Here is a 25,046-nt window from a genome sequence, read left to right on the forward strand (position 1 = left end):
CTGATGGCAGAATAAAGAACTGCCTACCAAAGGCCATATCTGGACCATGAGTGTATCCAGGGAGTAATGTTTAACAAAGGTGTGGATAGAAGCCCATGTGGCAGCATCACAAACATTCCTAATAGGAACTCCCCGCTGCAGGGCTGTGGAAGTAGCCACGCCCCTAGTGGAAAGCTCGCAAACCTTCCGGAGGGTACTTGCCCGCCAAACGGTAACATTCAGTAATGGTGAGGATAATCCACCTGGACAATATCTGTTTTGTAACAGCCTGGCCCAATTGATGACCAGTATACCCGACAAAGAGTTGATAGTCGACTCTGCACCTGGACATCCTAGAAAAATAAAAGCTCAGAGCTCTCCTAGGGTCCAACCTATGGAGTCGCTCCTCTTCCTTACCAGGATGAGGAGGAGGATAGAAAGCAGGAAGTACCACTTACTGGCTCAGATGAAACTCAGACACTACCTTAGATAGGAAGGACGGACGTACCCTCAGTACAACCCTATCCTTGTGGAACACAGTAAAGGACGGCTTAGATGAAAGTGCCTGCAATTCACTCACTCAGAGCGGAAGTAACCGCAACCAAGAACACTGTCTTGAAAGACAATAACCTCAATGTTTCAAATGGAGCACCCATAAGGAATTTCAAAATCAAATTCAGATCCCAAACTGGCATCTGGAAAGGGGACGGCGGGAACACATTAGTGAGGCCTTTAAGATATTGTGAAATCAAAGGAATCTTAAAGTAAGAACATTATTCAGAAGAGCGCTTGAAGATAGACAGGGCCGCCAGATAACCTTTAATGGTACCCACTTGAAGGCCCCTGTAAGCCAAAGAAAGCAAGAAAGACAAAACCACGGGAATGGAACAATGAAAAGGATCAACATTTTACCTCTGCACCAGTCGCAGAACTTACGCCAACGGCAATGGTACAGGGATTTCGTTGCTGGCCGCCTGGCCTAAAGCAACACCTCCATCACGTCATCCGGGAGGTCCCAATCCTTAAACCTCAACCTTTCAGATACCAAGCGTGAAGGTTGAGGATCCTGACCTCTGGATGGAGAACCTGACCCCCCCCCCCCTATCCCTTCCCCCTCGCGCGCACAAGAGCAGATCCTCTCGGTAGGGAAGACAGCGATGAGGGCAGATGGACATTTCTAGAAGGTCCGGGTACCACGCTCTCCTGGCCCAATCCAGAGCAATGAGGATCATGTGGGTTCCGAACCTCCTTAACACTTGAGGAATGACGGGGACTGGAGGAAACGCATACAGCAGTGGGAATGGCCAATCCACCATGAATGTGTCTCCTAAGGCTCCTCTCGGAGGAAATTCCCTTGAGCAGAATCTCTCGCACTTCCGGTTGGCACTGGTGGCAAAGAGATCCACTTGTGGGGTTCCCCAAAAGGACTTCCTGAGCCAACGCTGCCGCATTGTCTTCTCCGGCAAGATGAACTGCTGAGAGTGAAATAACCTGGTGAATTGCCCAGAACCAGAGCTGCATTGCCTCTCTGCACAACGGGACTGACCCTACCCACCTTTTTTTGTTGAGGTAATGCATGGCCACTGTGTTGTCCGTCATGATCAGGACACTCTTCCCCCACACAGATGGCAGAAAAGCCTTCAGGGCCAGCCTGATGGCCCTCAGCTCTAACAGGTTGATGTGGAGTTTGGACTCCGACGGAGACCAACAACCGCTGGCGGTCAAGTCCTTGGCATGAGCTCCCCATCCTGTGAGGGAAGTGTCCGTCACTACAGTCACCTCCGGCCATGGTTGCCAAAACGGCTCCCCCTTCCATCAGTTCCCCTCGTTGGCCCACCACAGAAGATCCTGGGAGACAGAGTGGAATCTGAACAAGATCTGACTTCTTGCCCAAGAACTGCGACCACTGCATCTTGAGGACCCATTGCAGGGATCTCATCCTCAGCCTGGCTTCTGGTAACAGAAAAATGCAGGATGCCATGAGGCCGAGCAATCTTATGAATTCGAAAGCCGGCAGACTCTGGGCATGTTGAAACTTGTCCACCATCTGCACAATGTGATGAGCCCTCACCTTGGGAGGTGAGCACTTCCCCAAGGACGTGACCAACACAGCCCTGATGTACTGGAGCTGTAGGGAAGGTGTCAGATGCGACTTAAAATTAGGGAGAAGCCCAGCTTGTGGAGGGAGCGGCAGGCGAGCCCGAGGTGAGCCAATGCTTGCTCGGGAGAGCGTGCATGGATCAGCCAATCGTCCAGGTAGGGGTAGAGGTGAATCCCCCCCTCGCCTGAGATACGCTGCCACCACCACCATCAGCTTGGTGAAGACCATCGGAGCGGAGGTCAATCCGATTGGCAGGACATGAAACAAAGTGCGAGTGGCCAGCCGCAAACCTCAGGTACTTTCTGTGTTTGGGATGAATCGGCACATGCAAGTAAGCATCCTGTAGGTCCAGAGACACCAACCAATCCTAAAGTTCAAGGGCCTGGAGAAGTTGAGAAAGAGTAACCATCTTGAACTTGTCCTTCCGGAGAGGTTTGTTCAACCAACGTAAATCCAGGATGGGTCTCAATCCTCCGTCTTTTTTTGGAATAAAAAATATGGGGAATACCAACCCTTGTTCCTCTCCGCTACAGGCACCAGGTCTATAGTGCCTTTCTCTAGCAGGGTCAATATTTCCTCCACAAGGAGCGGATCTGGAAGCTTCAAAGAGAGATTCCTCTGTGGATTGCCGTGAGGCTGCTGAAGAAAGGGAAGGCAGTAGCCGTGGACCATTGTATCCAGAACCCACGCATCCGATGTAATGGTTTGCCATTCTTCGAGATGCTGAGACAGTTTGCCCCCCACCGGCGATACATGGGACAGGGCCTCATGACTGTTTAGGAGAGGCTGCGGCAGCGCCTGAAGGCAAAGGGGCAGTTGCCTGAGCGGCTTTGACACCTCCATTTCCCTGACCACCACAGGTACTTTTACGCTGAACCCTTTGACTGGCGGCTCCTCTCGTTCTACCAAAGAAGGAGTAGTAATGAAAAGAACTTCCCCTCCACTGCGGTCCCCTAGGATGAAAAGGCGGAAGTTGACGCACAGCTGCGCTCAAAGACTTAGCAGCAGCTTTTGAGGTCTGCAACCTCTCAAGGCTCTCGTCAGCCTTGTTGCCAAACAAATGCGCGTCATCAAAGGGCATGTTCAAAAGACGGGCTTGCACATCCGGAGCAAAACCCGACTTCCGTAACCACGCAAATCTACGGATAACGGTGCTCGCAGCCATGGACCGGCTAACACTGTCGACCGTGTCCAAACCCAACTGAAGAGATTCACACATGGCATCCTTGCCATATTGCACGAGAACAAGGAACCCATCCCTTTCTTCACCCTCACGAAACTGCTCAGCCGCAAGAGAAACAATTCCACAGTGTGTGAAAATATTGCCAAGGCACAGGTGGAGTTGGCTGATTTTAGCGCCATACTCCCCTCAGAACACACCTTGCGTGCCCACCCGTTTATGCGTTTGTCATCCCTATCAGGAGGGATCGTAGGGTACACCGCCTGCCTCGAGGTGACCGTAGCCGCCTGAACCACCAAACTCTCGGGAGTGGGGTGAGTGGAAAGGTAACTGGGGTTGCTACCGGAAGGGCAGTATTTTTTGGTTAATGATTTGTTAACAGCCGGAAGAGATTCCGGTGACTGCCAAACAGCATCACCCTTTTCTGCAATGTCAGATGAAAAGGTAAAACCGGGTCAGAGGACGGACCTTGAACTAAAATGTCGGTTAGATCATCCTGTACAAAAGCCTCAGGAAGACTGGACCATCACAGATGCTCCGTGACCCTAGCCATGAGCCTCCTGTAGGACGACTCAGCCTGAGCCCCAGGCCTGCCAAATTCCACTTCCAGAGAAGTGTCCAAACCACTGACATGAAGAGTTTGCCTCAACTCCTCCAACTGACTGTCTCCAGAAAAGACAGGAGCCCCATCAGGCTCAACAGGGTCCAGATCGAAGTGTGACCTCTCCTCTTCCTCATATATGTCATCCAGAGGGAGGTAAAAACCCTGCCTTGGGACAGAAGAGGATCTGGAGTCCACTACAGGCCTCACAGACTTGGAAGTAGCCTTCTTTGGAGGATCCACAGTATATGGGACATCCATCAGTACATTTCGGGCAAAAAGCCCAGAAGTCGTCGAGGGCGTCGATGGCTTCGGCATCTATTAACGGCGCAGAGGGCTGGTAGGAAGGCAAAGCTTTGACGTCGGTATCCGACGGACATGGCGCCGACAAAATTGACAGTGACCTCATGTCCTTACCAGGTTTCTGCGGTCTCGCTGGAGACGAGGACCAAGACCTAGAAGCACGTCTCTTGCGACTATCCTGAGCCTTGTCCGAACGGGACCTCAAAGGTTCCCGATGAGTCGTGTCGAGGACCCGAGCACAAAGGTGTGCGAGCCACGGTACGAGACCGTTCGTTGCCGGCTTCATCAGAAGGCGCGGGCGGACCTGTGCCTTGCGATTGAAAAATCACCAACATCTGCTCCCTGAAGGCAGCCCATTCCTCCGGAGTCCAGGACTTAGTTGGACATGCCACTTTCATTGCGGCTCCATCCTCCTCCGAGGAGGAAGGTGACCGGTGACTGTGCTTCCTAGAATGCCGAGATGATGAAGACGAATGGCGGGAACGACTCCGGGAGCGAGATCCCCGGGACTCCTCCCGACGCAGAGAGTCGCCTCTCGAATCATCGGTGGACACCACCTTGGACTTATTACGGGACTTACTGGGTTTAGACCCCCTACCTACCTGAAGCTTCCCCTTACGCTCCCAAGGCCTTAGCAGTCAGCGACTGGCATTTGGAACAGTCGTTGGTGTTGTGACTCTCGGCCAAGCACCACAAACAAATGCGATGCAGGTCGGTGATCAACATGTTAGACTTGCAGTCCCGGCAAGTCTTGAAGCCAGACCGCAGAGTCGGAAGGGGTCCAAGAAGAAATCTTCACAAGGAATATCACGAGGCGTGCCAAGTCTAACATCCAGTGACGTTGCCCTCGATGGAGGCCTTTGAGGGACATCGATCCAACCAGGACACCCTCTGCCGAATTTTTTTTCGAACTACACAGCTGTGGACATTACATGTCAAAGATGTGAAATACGTTGGAGGACACAATCCAGTCGAAGCTACATTTGTGAAGTACAGAAAGAGTAGGGGAAGACACATTCCCCCCAGCCCCACCCCCAACTCCCGATACTGGAGAACTGTGTTTTGTGATAGGAAGATCTACAGTCAAGTCTGGCAAGATAGTGAACTAGACTTAATGCTACATCTGTGAAAGAACAGGGTAAAGAGACCCTCCCCTGATACCTGGAAACGGTGCTTTTGTGAAACAAAAAGACCTACAGTCATGTCTGGCAGGAACCATACTCAAGCAATAAGCCCCGAGCCGCACGGGCATTACCTGACTCGGTAATGCTGCTGCAGCAAGTGGCTTATTGCTATCAGTACCCCGGGGCCCTCAAGACCGGGGTACTAATAGCATTCTTTTTCTGTTCCGAAACGCTGCGTTTCGGAACAGAAAAAAAAACAACCAAAAAAAGTTTTCAAAATGGCCAGTGGGGAAGGGAAAACAGAGTCCGTTTTTCCTTTCCATGGAGGCCATCGGGAGCGGACGTGCTGGGGACAGTGCGTTTGCTCCCGAAAAAAGGTAAGTGGAGTTGGGAGGGCGGGGATTGTTTGCAGGGGAGGGGGTGGGGGTGAAGAACAAAGACACTTACCTGAATCCCCAGTGGGGGAGGATGGCAGCCTCCAGCCGTGTGGAGGCTCGGAGTGGGGATTGGCCCGTTTTGAGCATTCTCAGTGGCTGAGGGGCTGCCAATCAGTTTGTTTGTAACATTCTGATTGACCCTCGCCGGGTACTAATTGATGTGACATTTGTCAAAGAACAGGGGAAGATGCTGTTCACCCACATGTATCCGCTACGTGTGCCTTGGAAGTCAGCAGAGGGCCAGAACAAGGAAAAATAACCCCTCCAGTATCTAGGACTGCAACACCTCTTGCCACATCCTGGCCAAAAGTTCATTAAACACATAAATAAATATGTAATTCAGCAGAAGGAAAAAAAATGTCTCTAGATTGTGGGAAATGTCCTTTCAAGACGTAGAGACTAATAACAAAAGGTAATGTGTGAAAACGTTACCCATTTGTGTTTAACAGAGGCAAGCTTTATGTATAATGTTAGGAAAATTATACATTCTACAAAAAAATTAACGCTTTTTGGTGTGTTAAATATGAACATGTGAAGATAAGGCAGATAATTGTAAACCGTTTTGTGTGAAATGTGTAATTTTCTGGAGGATAAAGATTTACCCAACAAACTGGTTTGTGCAGGTTTTCAAAATAAAAATGACCCTTTGCATTTCTTAACACAGAAACGTTAAGAAAGTATTTTCCAAAACAATGTTCTCTTAAATGAGCCTCCAATGTAAATATCTCTCAATTTAAATCCTCTGATTGAGAGATGAAATAGGCTGTTTTATTTTAGATTTTTTATATGGCGCTTGATAAGCTCTTGGTAATGGAAGCATAAGTGGGTGGTGGTTAAGATAGGCAGGAAGTTCACGTAAGAGTAACAGAGCGGTCAATGTACGAGCATGTAGCCGCTTTGTTTAGAACCAGCCTACAACTTACATCCATAAACAAGTATTGTCCAAAGGAAAACTTCCTTCTTGCGGTTTAATAGCTATTTTAGTACAAGAAAACACTAACTGCAAGTACACAAGGCGACTTGTAAAAACCTGTACGTGGTTAAAATATAGCTATTTTCAAATTAGCCATTTTCAAATTAGGCGAGTATTGTCACAAATTACATGAGCAGAGATTGTACATATTTCAAATCGAATATCCTGTGGTCAGTGTTATACACTTGATTGGGTTGCTTGAGGAAATCAGCGATGCTCCAGCTGGGCTAGCCCCGCCCCTTAGCTCCAACATCTTCCTCCCGCACCGAACGAACCGCGCGCCGCTCCCCCACCACCAACGGCACAAGCGGAGGTTGCCCCCACAGCACGTTGCGGCCGTGTCAACAGCTACGTGTAAGAGTAATGAACTGAACCCCGGATCTAAACCCGATTATGCTTTACTTTATTTCACAGTTTCTCCACCAGGGTGCGCTAACTGAGCTGAAAAACGAGCTGAAACGTGCAGAGGAGCCAGGTGGGGCGGCGAGAAGGGTGGGGGCGGCGAATTGGTTACAGTAAAAATTTGATTTATGTGCGGTCGCGTTATGAAACTGCAATATCAAGATGCGCCCACAATTCGTATTAGGTGGAATGGCGGCGGAATATAGAATCGTAACTCATACAAAATAAAACATTTAAGCATGTCTTTAGGCACACACCTACAGAGACAGAATGTTAACATAGGGAAGTGAAGGTAGGAATTAATTAGGCAGCAGCAAGGTAGGTGAAAATAATTACAGGCTAGACTCCCGGAGTCAGGTTGAACACGAAGAAACAGAAGCCATGCGAAAGACAAATACATGATAATCATTTCCCAAAAAGTAGTGTGTGGAGCCATCGCACAGAAACCCAATAACTAGACAGGCACTGTCGGCAGGAACCACTAAGGTTTGATCTGCGTGGCTGCCAGAGGGTTGCAGGGTATAGCTGACGCAAGCAACCGAGATGAAGAGGACAGCCACGAGCAGGAAGAGCACAAGCGGGGACCCGAACCCGGGTTGCTGGAGCGGAAGGCAGACGCTTAGCTCAAGAACCCACACTGTTAAGTGCGTGAACGAAGGCTCATTCGCAGCAGGTCTAGCCACTGATCAAATATCATTTCTTCGACACACAGACAGATTAAGGCATGCCTAGATTTAGTAAACATAATTCCATTTTCGACATTCACAATCATCCTAACATCTGCATTAAACAGCCACAATATAACTACAGTTGAGTGCAATTTCTAAAACAAAGCATCCAATATAGGTGTTCCCCTTCACACAAAAAATGTTGCAAGCTTTTTTTGGACACACGGTCTTGTGCATGGTTGTCCAGAGCTGAACACAAGGCGCTGTGCAAACCAAAAAGGGTTATGAAATGGCAAAGCCCGCTACCTAAAGGTAAAAAACATTTCAACAGAAAAGGGAGATGCAAACCATCCTTGCCTTCTCGGCTTGTAAAGTCCTCGTGTACAATGGGTAGATCCATCCGGATTCGCTTTAAGCAGGTCTGTAGGAAGCAGAACATGTTTTAATAAAGGACATTTGTATTCATTCTTTCATTTTCGGATTGAAATAATATAACAATTCTTTACATTTTTGACTTGAACATAAGTTACACAGACTATTAATGAGAACTTATTAGTTTGAATGACTGCGCGGAAGAGCAAGCACGAACATCGCAGAAATGCGATCTGCAATCAAGAACAACGATCAATGCGAGATTTCACCCCAACCCCCCTCGCCCCCCCCCCCACACACACATATATATACTGAGACTGCCAAACTCTTCCATGCCAGACCCCTGGTTAGCAGCAGGCCTACATTTCCAAAGCAGTCTTGTCAGCTAGAATCACAAACATCACTGGAGATGAGGAAGGGGGGGGGAATAAGGCGGGTCAAGAACGCATATTTGTTCATGAAGTTCAAAGGGAGAACATGCAACACAACAATAATGTGTGGTGACGTGTAAGGTAGGGATTGCTTCGCGACGCACCACACTCACTGCCCTTGCTCAAATCGCCCGTTATTTACTATACACAGGTTCCCTTTGCATTCTTGGTTGCCTGCGCGAGGATGGAGTCATCAACAAGAAGCAGACAACACGGCTTCGAGCAGCACGCTAGTGCACACGCGGTGCTCGTACATCGGAGTGGCAAAGGTCAAGCACGCCCGTTTCATCATCAAGCTTAGTCGGGTTTTTGCAGTGCTACTATGCCACCCCCGCCCAGTGCTGGGCAACGGTGGAGGAAGGGGGCAGGGGTGCACACGATTCATTGACTGCCAGGAGCTACATGAGAGGGGCTACCACACCTGTTCAGTTGGATCCTCGCAGCCTTGCCCCTGAGCATCCCGAAAGTTACCAGTTCCCCAGGGCGTGGCCCTCCATTCTCCCCTTAGCGCAGTGGTTTTAAAACTTTTTTGGCCTGGGCTCCTCCAGAGCAAAATGTTCGCAGGCCGGGCCCCCCAAAAATGCCAAATGGACAGCAATTCCAAATGGCTGTGAACAATCGCGTGCAGTCACTGCATCCTACACCGAGTATATAGTCCCTGGGCTCCCCCCACCTGCTCCCATTGCAATTTCTGGGCTCACTCATCCCACTTTCCAGTCCCTGGGCTATCCCCACCGCACCACATACCCTGGGGCTCTCCCCACCCTGCTCCCACCACGATCCCATGGCTCCCCCATCCTGCTCCCACAACAGTCCCTGAACTCCTCCCACCCAGCTCCCAGCACAGTATCAGGGCCAGTGTCGGCTGGTGAATTTTTTTAAGTGGAGGAGCATAAATATTTCCCCAGATATGCCATAGTGGCCGACAGGGCCGGCCTTAGGACAGGGCCGGCCTTAGGACAGGGCCAGCCTTAGGAAAGGACGGGCAACCGCCCGGGGCGGCATAGCCCCCCAGGGTACCATTATCCCCCAGCCAACTCAGGGGAGTCTTTCAAGGGCTCCCCAGAGCTGGAGTAATGGGAGATGGGGCAGCAGGCACCCTTTTGTTATTAAATGCGCGGCAAGGTGCCTTTAACAAAAATAGGGTGCATTACCCCCCCCGCTCCGATGCAGGAGCGAGGCGGTTATCATTAGAATAGGGCGCTCATGCATTACCAGGAGTGTCCAGTTCCAGTGATTAACTCCCTGCGCGCCAGAGCGGGGAGTTAAAAAAATAAATTGGCGGCACCCCACATTGACCAGGGGTGTGTGGGGAGGTGCCAAATTTGTCTTAAACCGTCCAGGGCGCTGCCGCCGCTAAGGCCGGCACTAGCAACCGAGCTTAGCAAGGTGCCCAATCCAATCAAGTGGAATTCCGGGTGGTTCTCCCCTGGTACATTTTTTAAAAGATTGGTTCAAATGTTGCATTTTAGAGCATACTTAAAAAGAAATTGGGTAAAAAGTCAAACAGTTTGTAATTGGTGCTGGGGGGGCACCAGGGGGCAGGAATAGTATTTTTTGCTGGACATCTAGATTGATGGCCAGTAAAGAGATACCATCCCTGTCCTCTAGTCCTCACAGCACCTCAGAAGGAGAGCTGATTTTGGCAGGTGGGTAGAGGCATTGTGCAATAAAGGCATTTTTAAAATGCCTTTGTTGTACAATCCCCACCCCACTCGCCAAAATCAGCTCCACGGACCAACACAAACATTCACAGAGCACGCACTCCATCATTCACATGAGGGGGTTGTGAGCGAGAGCTTGCGTAAACAGCTGGGTAAGATTGTGAATGCTGACCATCGCCACATCTGGAGAGAGTAGCGGTTGTTGAATGGTTAATGCGTCGCGACTGCATTGGGAATGCTTTTGAGGTCAGATTTGGATGGAACCGCAAATAACAGCTAGCCGAACACAGACTCCAAAAGGGGGCAGAGGCCACATTTTGGCACTATTGTGAATATTGGCGAGCGTCATTTATGGAAGGATAGTGAATATCGGCTGGTGCCGGAGCTAGATAGACATACAGTGAGGTTCGCGCACCACACCTAGAAAGAACATGGAAATGCAGCACATCGCTTTAGACAGCAATGCCAATTAACCAATCCACTAACAACTTCACCCCTCTGCATACACCTCTCAAACTCTAACCAAACACATCCACAACCCTATACCACAGCAAACTGCACAAACTTCACTACACTGCAACAACAAAACAAACCACACATAGACTTGCACAACAGCACATTAAGTCTACCAACCGGAAAACACCCCAAGCCCAGCCAACGGAGTTAACCAGGGTTGAGGCTGCCAGCAGCACATCACTGCTCACTTGCACTTCTCCAGCTTATTTCCACTAACTCATACCCCCTTCCCTTTTTCAGAACCGCCAGCGCGCCAGGGGACCACTCCGGTGGTGATAGTGCGCAGTACAAATATTAACATAACCACCCTACACCATACACTCACTCATACCACAAGCATACACGCGTCCATACACATATTTAAATAAAAAACAAATGAACATAAACGTACCTTCTGCCCCAGTCCTAAAGTTTCCTTCCCAGTGCTCCAGCTCCTGCATCATGAGCAGGAATTCTCACCCTTAACTCCCAAATCACTATCGATTCCATCTTCCCTGTAGTGTGGTCAGACCACTTTGTCATCAGCTTCACATTGGAATTTAGTAGTACCGACCATACCAACCCTAAACCACCCGACACCTTTGAAACCAGGAATATTAAAAAGCTCTCGGCAGACAATCTATACCCTTTCCTGAGCTCAGAATTAGCCAATATCATACCAAACACAAACAACCCCAACTACTTAGCGGATTGCTACCAACAAAGCCTCACCCAAACCATCGATTCACTCGCCCCCGTTACCACAAAAACGCGGAAACCAGACAAACGCTCCAGTTTCTGGTTTGATGAAGAACTAGTCTCTCTAAGACGCAGGCAAAGATCGCTTGAATACATACATAGGAAAACCAACAGTCCAGAATCAGCAAAGGCCTTCGAATCATCCAATAAAAAATACAAGTTAGCTATAATCTCTCATAAAGCCAACGCCTTCAACCAGCGTATTACCAGCGCCACCTCTGACAGTAAAGAACTGTTTGCTATCCTGAGAGAGCTTGACAACCCCTGCCAAATCATAGCACCACATAATACCAGTAAAGCATGGTGCACTACAATACAAGAAGCATTCGCCTCTAAAATAATGCTCCTACAAAAGAAAAGCGACAGTAAAAAAACACTCCTTGCCAAAAAAACACTCCTAATATAGCCACCATCACTCACAATACCCCTTCACGTACCCCTTTTTACTTCATCCCAGTTACTAATAAAAGAAGTTTTAGATACAATAGCCAAACTCAAAGCCCCCAATTGCAAAGAAGACAAATTCCGATTCCACCTAGTTAAACAATGCGCCCCCACCTGTTCACCCATCATCACCGAATTGGTCAATGCTTCCTTCAGTTCAAACCTAGTCCCTGCCAGTATCAAAAAAGCATGGGTAACACCCCTCCTAAAAAAAACAACACTGGACCCCTCAAATACCCACCAACTACCGACCCATAACCACTGTCCCATTTCTCCTGAAAATTATCGACAAAATAGCATATTCCCAGATCCAAAACCACTTAAAACACAACCAACTACTGGCAGGACCGTCAGTCAGGATTCCGCCCTAACCATAGTACGGAAACAGCCCTACTCGACCTGAAGTTCCAAATGGATGCTTCCAGAGAATCAGACAAACTCTGCCTACTTATGCTACTAAATCTATCAGCGGATTTCGATTTGGTCAACCATGACAAACTCTGTGCCACCTTAGCCAAATACTTCAACCTGTCAAACAATGCCACAGACTGGATCAAATCCTTCCTTGCAGATAAGACCTCAAGAGTGGCCATTGGTAAAGAATCAGCCGGCCCCTTACCAGTTCCGTTAGGCGCCCCGCAACGCTCCTGACCATCACCCACCCCCTACAACGCATATACCAAGCTGCTCTTTGCAGCGCTGGATGCCATGGGTGTCATCTACACCAATTTCGCAGATGACACTCAGATCCTCCTCATCCCCCTAACAGGGACCCACGAGCAAGACACAATGCTTATTAATAAAATCTATTCGCAAATACAAAACTGGATGGCAAACAACAGCCTTTGTCTCAATGATGACAAAACAGAGTTACTGATATTAGGATCATCATCTAAAATTGCCTCCCTACAGCCTGCCTCCTCAGCCTTCATCATTGATGGCACTACAATCCCAGTACTTAAACAAGTGAAGACACTCAGTGTATACCTAGACGCCACTTTAACCATGACCAAACAAATCAACACCCTAGCCTCCTCCACCTCCTACACATCCAAACTCATCTCCCTCAGCCGCAAATTCCTCACTGCCAAAAACTGTGTTACACTAGCAAGAGTACTTATACTCTCTAAGCTTGACTATTGTAACATCCTCTTCCTAGGCACATCCAACACAAACTTAGCCAAACTCCAACTGATGCAAAGTAAATCCCTTCGAGGGGCATTAGGTATAAAGAAATCTGACCACATTTCCAATATCAGGAGAGCAAACCACTAGCTCCCTATCAAAGCCAGAATACTCTTCAAAACCCTCCGCATCCCCCACACATGTATCACCAACAAAGCGCCAAAATACCTCCTCAACACAGTCACCAAGAAAAACCACACTAGACTCCTCAGATTAAACAATAGCGAAAATCTTGAAGTGCCACAATATAAAAGAGAAAAAGCAGGCGGGAGTAGCTTCAAAGTACTCGCTCCCAGGCATTGGAATGCCCGTTCCACCAATATTAAGAATGAAACTTCCTTTCCACAATTCAAATAATCTCTTAAAACCTGGTTATTCAATCAGTTCTAACATGTACATAGAACCCGACCAGTTTAGGCCCAAGTCCCTGTGCCATTGTATATAATTGTTTTATAAATGTATAACTGTACTATTGGCTGCATTGTTGTGCTCAACTTTAACATTGTATTTGCCACCATCTATAACCACGCCGCGATACCTCAGGGTCTGGGTGTATAACCAATGTAATACATAAATAAATACATTGGGAAGTAAGAGCTTCCTGCACATGCATGCAGGTGACTGTGCGTGGGTGCTGAAATGCTCCACTCCAGCCTGTTCTGTATGTATGTGCGAGGAGGCGCAGGAGCTCCCCCTCACTCATACAGACATGCAGTTCTCCCACCAGTATTTCCAATGAGCTATGCAAGGCTGGCAAAGCAAAACGCACCATGTGCAGCTGGGGAACTGAACTGGCAAAGGGAAACAGTGTTTACCTTTGACAGTTTAGCCAGCTCAGGAGCGCTCCTTCAGCTGAAAAAAGCATCTGAGAGAACGCTCAGTGTTTCACTGGGCTGGCTCCTCCATAATGAGTCGACGCCCCAGCAGCCATTATGGACGAGCCTCCCCTGCCTAGGGCTCCCCTCTGCCCTGCTTTTTCTTTCCTCCCTATTTAAATTTGTTTTATAAAATAAAAAAATAAAAATTTCAGGCTGGGGTCTTGCCTCCTGCCCTCCGGGAATGAGGCTGTACCCCCCAAGGGGGTGCGCCCCCTCACAGCTTGAATACCCCTGCCTTAGAGGGCAGAAGAAGGGCCTGGGCAAGATCCATTCTTTACTAGTGCAACCCCCCCCCTCCACTATGTTTGGCTTTCTCTGCCCAGGACACAGGATAGGATGGTTTAAATTAATTACCTGTAACTATTGTTCTCCAGCATGGTCTGGCATGGATTCACATGCTTGAATATTCCCTGTCGTCGGGCTGGGAATCCTGGGAAAAAGAAAAAAGTTTCACTTTCACTTACAAACGGTATTTCTTTTTTAAACCAATCACTGTACTCTGGGTCATACTGCCCCCATCCAATGACAGTCCTCTTCCTAAGCACCTCCCCAGGCAGCCATCTTCAGATTTGGTAAGAATGTAAAGTGGCAGTATGACCAAGAAGAGCCGCAGAGGGGTCGGAGGGAGGGTTCGCATGTGAATCCATGTCAGACCCAAGCTGGAGAACAATAGTTACAGGTAAGTAAATGAAACCTTCAGTGTGGGGTCTGATATGGATTTACATGCTCATAAATAACAAATACATAGCAGTACAACATTACACAACCACGGAAGGTGGCAAGGCTCAACAGAAGCAATTACACTTATCCCTGGAACAGACTCACCTCAAGCAAACAGGTTGCGTAGCACTGCTTGGCCAACTCTGGACTCCTCCCTAGAATCCCTGTCGACGCAGTAGAATTTCGTGAAGGTGTGCGTAGACCTCCACGTAGCAGCCCTGCAGATGTCGAGAAGGGACACACCAGACAGAAATGCCGTTGTCGCAGCGATCACTCTGGTGGAGTGGGCTCTCAGTTGGCCGGGCAGCAGTCGGTTAGCTAACCAATGACCGTGTGTGATGCAGCTGGAGAGCCATCTTGAAATGGAAGCCTTGGACAAGTCACGTAGAACTTCAGAGCATGAGCAACGTCCAGCGAGTACAAGGCCCTTTCCGCCAGCGACAAAGGTTTCTGGAAAGAAAACCGGCAACACTGAAGGCCCTTTGAAGTGGAATTCCAACGGAACCTTCGGCATGAAGGAGAGGTGCATACGCAGCACCACCCTCGATTAGTGGAAAGTCGGGCATGATTGTTTGCAGGATAGGGCCTGGATCTCACCTACCCTTCTGGCACAGGTGATGGCCACAAGGAAAGGCGTTTTCTACGAGAGAAATTTGAGCGAGGCCTGATGCAGAGGTTCGAAGGGGGCCCCCCAATGAGCCTCGTCACAACCATGTTGAGTTTGCACGCTGGGGCAGGAGCAGTCACCAGTGGGAAAGATCTAAAAAGTCTCGAGAAACTCCTTGACAAGTCGGTGGGACCAAAGTGATGATCTTCCTGGTGACCTGGTGTAGTGGGAGAAAGCCGCCAGATGTACCTTAATGGAGGCGTGCGCCAGTGTGTTGAGGACTCTTAGCAGGAAATGGAACAGAGGGAACGCATACAGAAACAGCCCCTCCCACGGAAAGGAGAACGCGTCTCCCAGGCTCCTCGGTTGTTGGAATCTGCTGGCAAACTTCTGGCATTTGGAGTTCGCTGCCATCGCGAACAGATCAATCTGGGCCCTGCCCCACTTGACGAAGATGCGGTCCACCTAATCCTGCCGAAGTTCCCACTCGTGGCAGGAGCGCAATTCCCTGCTGAGGGAGTCTGCAATGGTGTTCTTGACTCCAGCTAGGTGAAGTGGGATGAGGAACTTCCTTGGAGAGCGCTGGGGATCGAGTGCCCCAGTTTTCTTTATTTTTTTTTTTTTTTTAATTTTTCTTTATTGGTTTTACAAACACAAAAGACAAAAGAAGGGCAAACAGTAATCAAAGAAAGTTGTACATCTTCCAGAGGTACATGTCAGAGAGGCAATGCAAAGTAAAAGACGCTGTTGGAATCACTTAGTTTCGTGACAGTTCCATTTGCCTGGATATGTCTCTTACACTGTTCACCCCAACCCGCTCTCACCCACTCCCCCACTTGGAGTAATGTACATCGTGAGTATAATCATTTAACATAAACGTTGGGAGCACATATTTGGCACAATGCAACATCTGCCAGTACCATGTCCACTGGGAATGAGTCTCCGATCCCTTGCAGTGTTCTTTTAAGTTTGACGTCATTAAGTCAGGTTTATGAGGGTTCCTCTGACTGGGAGTCCGTGATAGGTGTGATATATTTATTCTTAAAGTCCATCCATAGGGTTTCGCATTTAGTTGATTTATTATGCAGGGAGGCTGTGATCGTTTCCATCACGTAAATGCTCGTGGCCAATTTAATCCATTCGTTATTTCCTGGGGCTAGAGGAAACATCCATTTGATCGCTATCAGGACTCTCGCCGCCAACAACAGCTGGGGGGCCAGACCTTTCACCTGGAGCCAGTCTTCATTGTCTCTTTCAAGGCCAAACAATACAAGGCATGGATCAAGCTCCCTTTGGATTCCATCGATCTCCTTAATCCATCCCAGGACCTCGGTCCAAAACACTGTGATATGCGGGCAGCTCCACCACATGTGCCAGTAGTCAGCAGTTGATCCACAATTTCTCCAGCATCTCGGGCTCATTGACTGGAACATTTTAGAGAGTTTGAGTGGATCATAATGCCACCTATGTAGGAGCTTTATGGCATGGAGCTTGTATTGATTGGACAAGGAGGATTTGGGTGCAGCTCTACACATTAAGTCCCATTGATCGGGGAGTATCTCTTCACCAAAGTCTTTTCCCCACCTGGCTCTGAGGGAGTCTGTGGATCCATCCCCCGCTGCTATTAGCGTCTGATACCTCACAGATAGAAGACCTTTCATTTCCGTTCTGGAGTCTAGTAGTTTCTCAAAGGTGGTAAGGTCTCTTTTCAGTTTCTCTCTCCACTCAGGTTTCGTTAGCACCCCCTTCAATTGGAGAAAGTGGAATGTTGATAAATTACCTATCCCCAATGCTGTGGTTAGGTCCGGTAGCGTTATGAACGAGTCCTTTCTTTGGAGTTGCCCTACCCTCTCCAGGCCCGCCTCATACCATGACTGAAACCGTTCTACATTCGGAATGTGGTCGTTTATGCCAGGAGACCACAAGTGACTGAGCGGGGATGGCCAGGTTGTGACTTCTCGCATCTCGTTCCCAGTACGCCATATGCTCCATACGGTAGTCAGTATGGGATGGTGTTTAATTTTCCTTTGAACCCTTTGGTAAGGTGACCATAGCCATTCCACTACAGTGGCGGGGGACATGTAATGATTGTCCATCTGTACCCATTGCAAGTGTTTGTGGTCCCTAAGGTGTGGGATCAAGACACGTAACTGAGCGGCTTTGTAGTAAGTATTTAGATCGGGAAGGCCCACTCCTCCCTTGTCCTTGGGGAGTATGAGTGTGTCATATGCGATCCTTGGTCTCTTCCCCTGCCAAATGAATCGCATCATGATCTTAGGGCATCTGTGAAGAATTTTTTGGGCATCTCTATTGGAAGCATCTGGAAAGGGTAAAGGAAGCAGGGGAGGCACACCATCTTGATGGCGTTGACACGCCCCAGCCAGGAAATCGTCAATCTACTCCACTTCTCAAGATCTGTCTCGAATCGTCGTCGGAGGAGGGGGGAGGGGGAGTTGGCCTCGTATAGGTCGCTTAAGGTTCTGGTAATCTGAATACCCAGGTATTGCAGTTTTGTATGCTCCAGGTTAAGCCCAAGTGAGAGGAACTTGGCATTGTTCTCGTCAGGGGTGCCTTGGAGGGGGAAGAGTGTGGACTTTGATTTGTTTACTTTAAACCCGGAGTATTGGCCGTATTCTTCTATTAGTTTTAGGGCATGGGGGATAGAGTTATTGGGTTTGGTTACGTGTAGAAGGATATCGTCTGCATACAACGCTGCCTTATATTCTGTCTCTCCCAACCATATACCCTCTATCAGGGGGTCTTCTCTAAGTTTTTGGGCCAGGGGTTCAAGGGAAAGTGCAAACAGGATCGCGGAGAGGGGGCATCCCTGTCTAGTCCCTCGCTGTAGCGCAAACCACCTCGAATATTCCCTGTTCACGAAAATCGATGCTTTGGGGGAAGCATATATTGCACGTATCCCATTGCGGAATTTGGGGCCTATCCCTACTTTCTGGAGGACTGCTCCCAGGAAACCCCACTCCACCCTATCAAAGGCCTTTTCTGCGTCAATGGATAAGAGAACCGGGTCCTCTGGTAGATTGTGTGCTGCGTGAATGAGGTGTAAAGTTTTACGCATGGTGTTGGCACCTTGCCTCCCAAGGATAAACCCGACCTGGTCGGGGTGAATCAATTTAGGCATTAAGGTTTCCAGTCTTGCGGCAATACTCGAGCGTAGATCTTGGCGTCGAGATTGAGGAGGGAGATGGGGCGGTATGATCCGCATAATTTGGGGTCCCTGCCTTCCTTAGGGATAACTGTTATGAGGGCTTTCTTGAAAGATTCCGGAGCGGCCCCAGTGTCCACTATCTCATTAAAGAGTTCCGTGAGGAAGGGAGAGAGTTGGTCGCTAAAGGTCTTGTAAAAGCCTGCTGTGAAACTGTCCTCACCCGGGGATTTCCCTAGTGTTAATCGTTTAATTGCATCACATATCTCATGCTCGAGTATTGGAATATCAAGGAGCTCGGCCTCTGTGAGTGTTACTTTAGGCATGTTGATTGAGGACAAGTAGGAGGATATGTCAGATTTGGGCAGAGATCAGCTCAGAGGTATATAGGTTTTCGTAGAAGTCGGCGAAGCACTCGGGTATTGATTGGATAGGGTCGGCCGTGGGATTAGTGGTCCCTGTTATCTCTCTCACCTTACGTTCCTCCCTCCGTTCTCTTAGCCTGGCAGCTAATAGTGCGTCGGCCTTGTCCCCCTTCTCGTAGTATGTTTGCCTGAGGAATTGTAGTTTTCTCACCACCTGGCCATGTTCTAACAGTCGCAGTTCTTCTCTTTTACGGTGAGCTGTGTCTAATTTAATGGGGTCTACCTCTGCATTATCTCTTACTTCCACCTCCAGTTGGTGTATTTCATTACGCAATTTCTTTTCCATGATCTTACGTTCCCTTTTTTTTTTTTAGAGGAGCCCTCGCGTATCAGTACCCCCCTCCAAGTGGCCTTCCCAGCTTCCCAAATCACTTGTTTGGAGACCTCCCCATTGTTGTTCACCTTGAAATATTCTTCGATCTCGGTCTCCATTTCGTTTTTAAACACCGCATCAGTCCAGAGGGACTCATTGCAGCGCCAAGATCCCCCAGCGACAGGTAGGTTGGTCCAATCGACATCCGCTAAGACCATATCATGATCAGACCATGTTATTGGGACGATTCCAGAGTAGCTTGTGGACTCTGAAAGGTCAGGAGAAAGGAATATGTAATCTATCCGTGTGAATGTGCCATGGGGATGCGAATAAAAGGTGAAGCCACTTTCGTCCGGGTGCAGAGTCCTCCACATGTCACGTAGGTCGTATAGATCCATCATGGCGGAAAATTCAGTATGGTCCCCTCTATGTTGGGTCCTCGGGCCCGGCTTGACTGGCCTCCAGTCCACGGCGGGGTCTACCCACTGGTTAAAGTCACCACCTAGGATGAGGTGACCCGCGGTTTCTAGTACAATTTTGGGGATCGTTTTTCTAAGGAATGCGGCCTGTCTGCTGTTGGGTGAGTATATTATCGCAATTGTGACCTGGACTCGTGCAATTCTCCCCACTATTAGAAGGGCTCACATCCGACCAAGTCTTTTCCAATTCAAACCCAATTCCCTTCTTGAGGATTCCGACCCCTGCCTTCCTGAGTGGGCCGGAGCCCCAGTATTCCATGCCCCCGCGCCTTCCCAGGAGTCTTCGCTCCTCCCCCCTTGCAAATATCGTCTCTTGGATGAGAAGAATGTCTATGTTAGATCTGCGGAATTCTCTGTGGACCAGTGATCTCTTAGTAGCAGAGTTCCGTCCCTTCACATTGACAGTCCCAACTCTTAGGAGACCATTGCCCTTAGACTTCTCAAGTGATGCCATCGATGATTTGGGTTTGAGGATCGTTCATCTGTTGCGGCCAGATAGGTATGCAAATTCCCAGTGTCATCTGAACTGTGACATTTTGGAGTGCGCCCAGTGATGTATGTACATTTCCCAAGTGTCTATGACCCCTCTCCACTCTCCTCCTGTTCCGCCATATCTGGTGGAGCTCTTTTGAGCTTGGGAACTGGAGGTGCTGCCTAGGCAGCTGTTGATGGCGTCCGGTACGGACCGGATGACATTGTGCGGCCCGTTGGCGGACCATCAGTGGGGACCGTTGCCTCACGGTCCCAGTCAAATATACCATCACAACTTAAGGGTGAGCCCCCGTCTCAATCCCCCCCTCCCCCAAAACATTATACAATTTCAACAATAATGGCAACAAGCATAAAAGTTTAACGTTACGTGCGTTCCCCGGGTCCTCTCGCAAGAGTTCACATCGCCACTTAGTCCAGAGGGGTGCCCCGCCAGCGGTGGCACCCCAATGACAGATATTGCCTTTTCGCAACTCTGCGGGGGCCGGTGTCTTGTCCTTCGCCGGTGGTTGCATTCTGGCCGGGTCGTACACACTTCTACTCCCTTATTCTTTATCAGGCGTGTTGTTGGGGCATCTATATTTTCTCGATCCCTTCACCCTCTTGCGCCTGGGGCCCTGGAGCTCCCACTGTGGTCCCAGCTGCTCATCGTCACCTCCTTCGTTGCTCTTTGGGCCCATGCCAAGGAAGTCAGCGATGCAGTCTTTGATTTCGTCTTCAGAGCGTAGAACTATTTATCTGCTCCCATGCTCAAAAGTGAGCAAGAAAGGGTAACCCCATATGTACCGTGTGCCTTGGTCCTCGAGCCATTTCGTCAGGGGGCTGCAACGGCGCCTGAGTGCCAATGTTAGGGACGATAAATCCTGAAAGATCGTGATTTGGGCGCCCCCAATTGTGAGTGGGCCTCCGGACCTGGCCTTCTCCAGAATCCTGGTTTTATCTTGATAACGGTGGAATTTGGCCAGGACGGAACGCGGGCCGCCAGGCGGTCCTCCATATGCGTTCGGTCTTAGGCTCATCAATTTCCTCATCAGCGGTGAGTATTTTTATGATATCATGAATGATATCTTTGAGGTCTTTTTCAGTTTCACCTTCGCGCTCTGGAATACCGAAAAAGCGGAGGTTGTTCCTCCTCTCCCTGTTTTCTAAATCGTCCATCTTGAGCCGCCCCTCAACCTCTCTTTTTTCAATGTTACGAATTTGTACATCCATCTGAGTTTCAAGGGTGTCAATCGAAGCCTGATTATTCTCCACACATTCCAATCGTTCCTCAAATCTGTCCATTCTGTGGGTAATTTTATCGATTTTACCGCCTAGATTGGCCCCCATGTTTTTTATCTCATTTAGTAGTGTGGTAATGTCTCCTTTGGTGGTGGCAGCACTCTCCTCCGATGTGTCCGTGGACATATTTGCTGCAGGCCTGCACGGCAGGGGGAGCGGGTCGTAGGCAAATCTGGCTAGTTTGTGAAGTGGGTCCATACAGTGCAACCCGTATGAGAGGAGGCACACGCCCCTAAGTAGGGTGCCCTACCCTCTATGAAGACGTGCAGGACTGCAGGTTCAAGACTGTCTCCTAATTTTGGTATCTCGTGTAAGTTGACGTAAAGCCATCGGAAGTTGAGGTGCGCATTCCGTGGGGAGGCGCTGCAAATTCTCCAAGTGGTACTTTCAGAGTTGTGTTCTGTGGGGGGGGGGGGGGGGGTCGGCTGGGGCAGGGTCCAGTAGCACGTTCCCAGAAGAGACACCGTCCGTCGGGAGCACCAAGGGCCCCAAAGCACAGTCCACCAGGGGCGGGTAAGTGTGACCACCGTAACACTGCGGAGAATGTGGGGGGCGGTAGCGTGAAGATTCTCTGGATTCCCCGATGAGCAGGGATCAGTTCGTATACAGAGTTGAGGGGGCAGATTCCACCTCTGAGTGCTCGTTGTTTACTGGCGGTGCAGGATGCAGTTCGAGGATTTCGGGTTCTGTGGGGTGTACTCAGTATGTATGCAATGGGCCCCCAGGATAGAGGGGCTTCAGCTTTCCGGCCAGGTCCTTCAGCGACCTTTACTTATAGTGCAACGTCAGTGCACCTTCTGTTCACCTTGGTGCTCTCAAGGGGTCCCCTTTTTGTCCCTGCGCCGTGGCCACCCAGGGTCGAGTTCGTGGTGTAGCACCGGAGTCAGCTGGGCTACAGGTTCCCGTTTGCTCACGTGGACGGAATGGAGTGCGTCCAACAGATTATTCGTAAAATGTTGCTCTTGTGAAGGGGTAATAATGATCAAGTCTGCAATCCTGTGCTTCGGACCACTCTCCCAGTGTCTTGCTCCCGGGGTCCGTGCATGAGATTGAAGGTACCTCTCACAGGGGCACTGTTTCTGTGGAACGTCAGCTTGTTAGACAGTGGAGGGCTTAAAAGTGATTCCCACAATCACGCCATTCGCCATGCCCTCAGTTCGTGAGTCTCCGCATCAGAGTTTTCTCCCCTGGAGAGGGGGAAGCAAGCCCCCACCCTCTCGCGCTGGCCAGTCTATAGGGCGGAGGACAATGGAGGCTATTTACTCTTTGGGGGGTCGGGCACTACACATTGGGTCCCGCGCCACCCCTGTATTCCCACGTGGCGGCAGTCAGGACCGGAGCCGCATAGGGCGATGCGCGTCTATGCCGGCACTCCGAGGCTCTTCGGCCTCAGCTGGCTGTGCGGGCCGCGCTCGGCCCGGGGTGCGGCTTTACACGGGTCAGGAGTGGGGGTCCGCGCTGGGGAGTCAGCGGGTGCACTTCAACACTAAGGGCTGCAGGCTGGAAAGGACACGCCGACGGGCACTCCAGAAGTTGAGTGTTCTCCTCTAGGCAAGCCCGCCTTCCAGCGCGGCCGCGTCGGGTCGGCTTAGTTTCACTTTCAAGCTTCCGACGAGGTGAAACTTCAGATGGGGTTTTCCTGGGCTTCCCAGCCCCGATTTCGGTTGGGTTTCTTCCTACTCTGCGGGGAAGTGTTCCGACGCCTTATTCAGGGGTTTGTCGCCGTGGGGGGGGGGTCGCAACGTGGGGGCTCAAGTCACTATGCGGACCATCGGCGACGGAGCTCACACGGGGTAGGCAATCATCCGTGCGCCCCCTGGTGGCCAGCCGCCCCCCCTGTTTTCTGATGTAGAAGATGGTGGTGGTGTTGTCCATGAAGATCCTCACCACCTTGCCCTTCAGAGATGGAAGCAATGACTTGAGGGCCCAGAACAATGCCTGTAGCTCCAGGATGTTCATATGGATATCCTTCTCCTCCAACAACCACAGGCATCTGGCGTGTGGACATCTGGTGTGGGCTCCCCAGCCTTCCAGGGAGGCATCCGTGGTGCCCGCCTCCTGGTATGGGGGGTCCTGAAAACTCCTGCCTTGGGTGATGTTGGAGCAGACGCCCCACCACCTGATCGTGGTTGAGAGGGATCTTGTCCATGAAGCTTCGGGACACCTGTATCCAGCGAGCTTCCAGAACTCCTGAAGAGGTCGCATTTGCAATGCAGAGCCGGATGAGGTAAATGCAAGACATCATGCCCAGCAACAACTTGTTGGGCCACACCGTGGCTGTCTTCGTCGATGAGAGCCGCTGCACCTTCCCCTGAATGGCTGCTACCCTCTCTTCCAGGGGCGATGCTAGGCAAGACACCATATTGAGCCTGGCGCCTAGGAACAGCACCTTCTGCGATGGTGTTAAGCAGAACTTCGGAAAGTTGATAGAGAATCCCAGATCCGTCAGAAGCCAAACAGTTGGCTCTGTGTGTCCGACTGCCAGCTCCCGCATGCAGGTGCTAATGAGCCAGTCATCCAGGTATACGTGTATGCTGTAGACGCAGGTGGGCCGCCACTGGTGCCAGGCACTTCGTGAACACTGTGGGGGCTGACTACAAGCCGAAGGGTCAAGCCTTGAACTGGTACTGCTGTCCCTGCACTATAAAGCGTAGAAACGCTCTGTTTCTTGTGAATGGGGACGTGGAAATAGGTGTCCTCCAGGTCCAATGACGTCAAGAAGTCTCCTTTTCCAGTTGGCCGACCATGTGCTGCAACGTGACCATCCTGAACTTCTGGGACTTTAGGTATTTGTTTAGACATTGTAGGTCTAGGATGGGCCTCCAGCCCCCCAGTCTTCTTTCTGACCAGAAAGTATCTGGAATAGACTCCAGAGTCCTGGAGCCATTGGGGAACTAGCTCCATCGCCCATTTTATAGCATGGCGCGCACCTCTTCCAGGAGCGGAGGGATGTGCTGCTCCTGACGGGTAACCGGAGGGATCCGCAGACATCTGCATTGAAATTCCAGAGTGTGTCTCTCGGCAAGGGCGTCCAGCACCCATCTGTCAGTGGTGATGTTCTTCCACTCGCTGACAAGCTTAGTCAGCCAGTCTCCCACCGGGATGCACGCACGGGGGCCTGACGTTCCGGCCGGTTCAGGCCTGCTTTCGGCACCGGCGTCCTGCCCAGCGGGCTAAGGTGATGCTGTCCTCCACTACCGTAGGCCTGGGAACGGCCTCTGTAGGCCTTCTAAATTGTGGATCTGGAGGGTTGATGGTACGGAGCAGAGAAAGCTTTGCAAGATCTGCTTGACTTTCTCCTGGAGGAACAAAAAGAAGAGCAATGCTGCTGGAGTGTGCCCAGGGAACTGGCCGTCACTGTATCTGCTTTGATGGTCTGAAGGGACTCGTCGACAACCTATCCCAAATACATTTTCTCTGTCAAAGGGCATGTCTAGTATCTTAGCTTGGACCTCCTGACGGAAATTCGTGGCCTTCATGCATCCTTGGCAACGAAGGGAGACAATGTTCCCCATCTGCCGGAACCCCGTGTCTGTGACATCCAACACCACTGTGATGGCGTGATCAGATGCT

The 25,046-nt window shown here is 50.1% G+C and overlaps 1 protein-coding gene and 1 non-coding gene across 2 annotated transcripts in view; both read right to left on the reverse strand.

Moving 5' to 3' along the window:
* Nucleotides 1–25,046, reverse strand: part of TIPIN (TIMELESS interacting protein) — a 563,857-nt gene that overhangs the window by 119,463 nt on the left and 419,348 nt on the right. Inside the window, exon 6 of the mRNA XM_069624271.1 lies at nucleotides 8,126–8,189. Coding sequence (XP_069480372.1) covers nucleotides 8,126–8,189 — 64 coding nt within the window. The remainder of the gene's footprint in view (nucleotides 1–8,125; nucleotides 8,190–25,046) is intronic.
* LOC138505425 (small Cajal body-specific RNA 14) lies at nucleotides 7,522–7,660 on the reverse strand. Its single transcript, XR_011280211.1, has one exon. It is a non-coding gene; the product is annotated as a small Cajal body-specific RNA 14 (non-coding RNA).

The sequence above is a fragment of the Ambystoma mexicanum genome, chromosome 11 (assembly GCF_040938575.1).
Source record: "Ambystoma mexicanum isolate Mex_15411 chromosome 11, UKY_AmexF1_1, whole genome shotgun sequence".
Taxonomy (NCBI): domain Eukaryota; kingdom Metazoa; phylum Chordata; class Amphibia; order Caudata; family Ambystomatidae; genus Ambystoma; species Ambystoma mexicanum.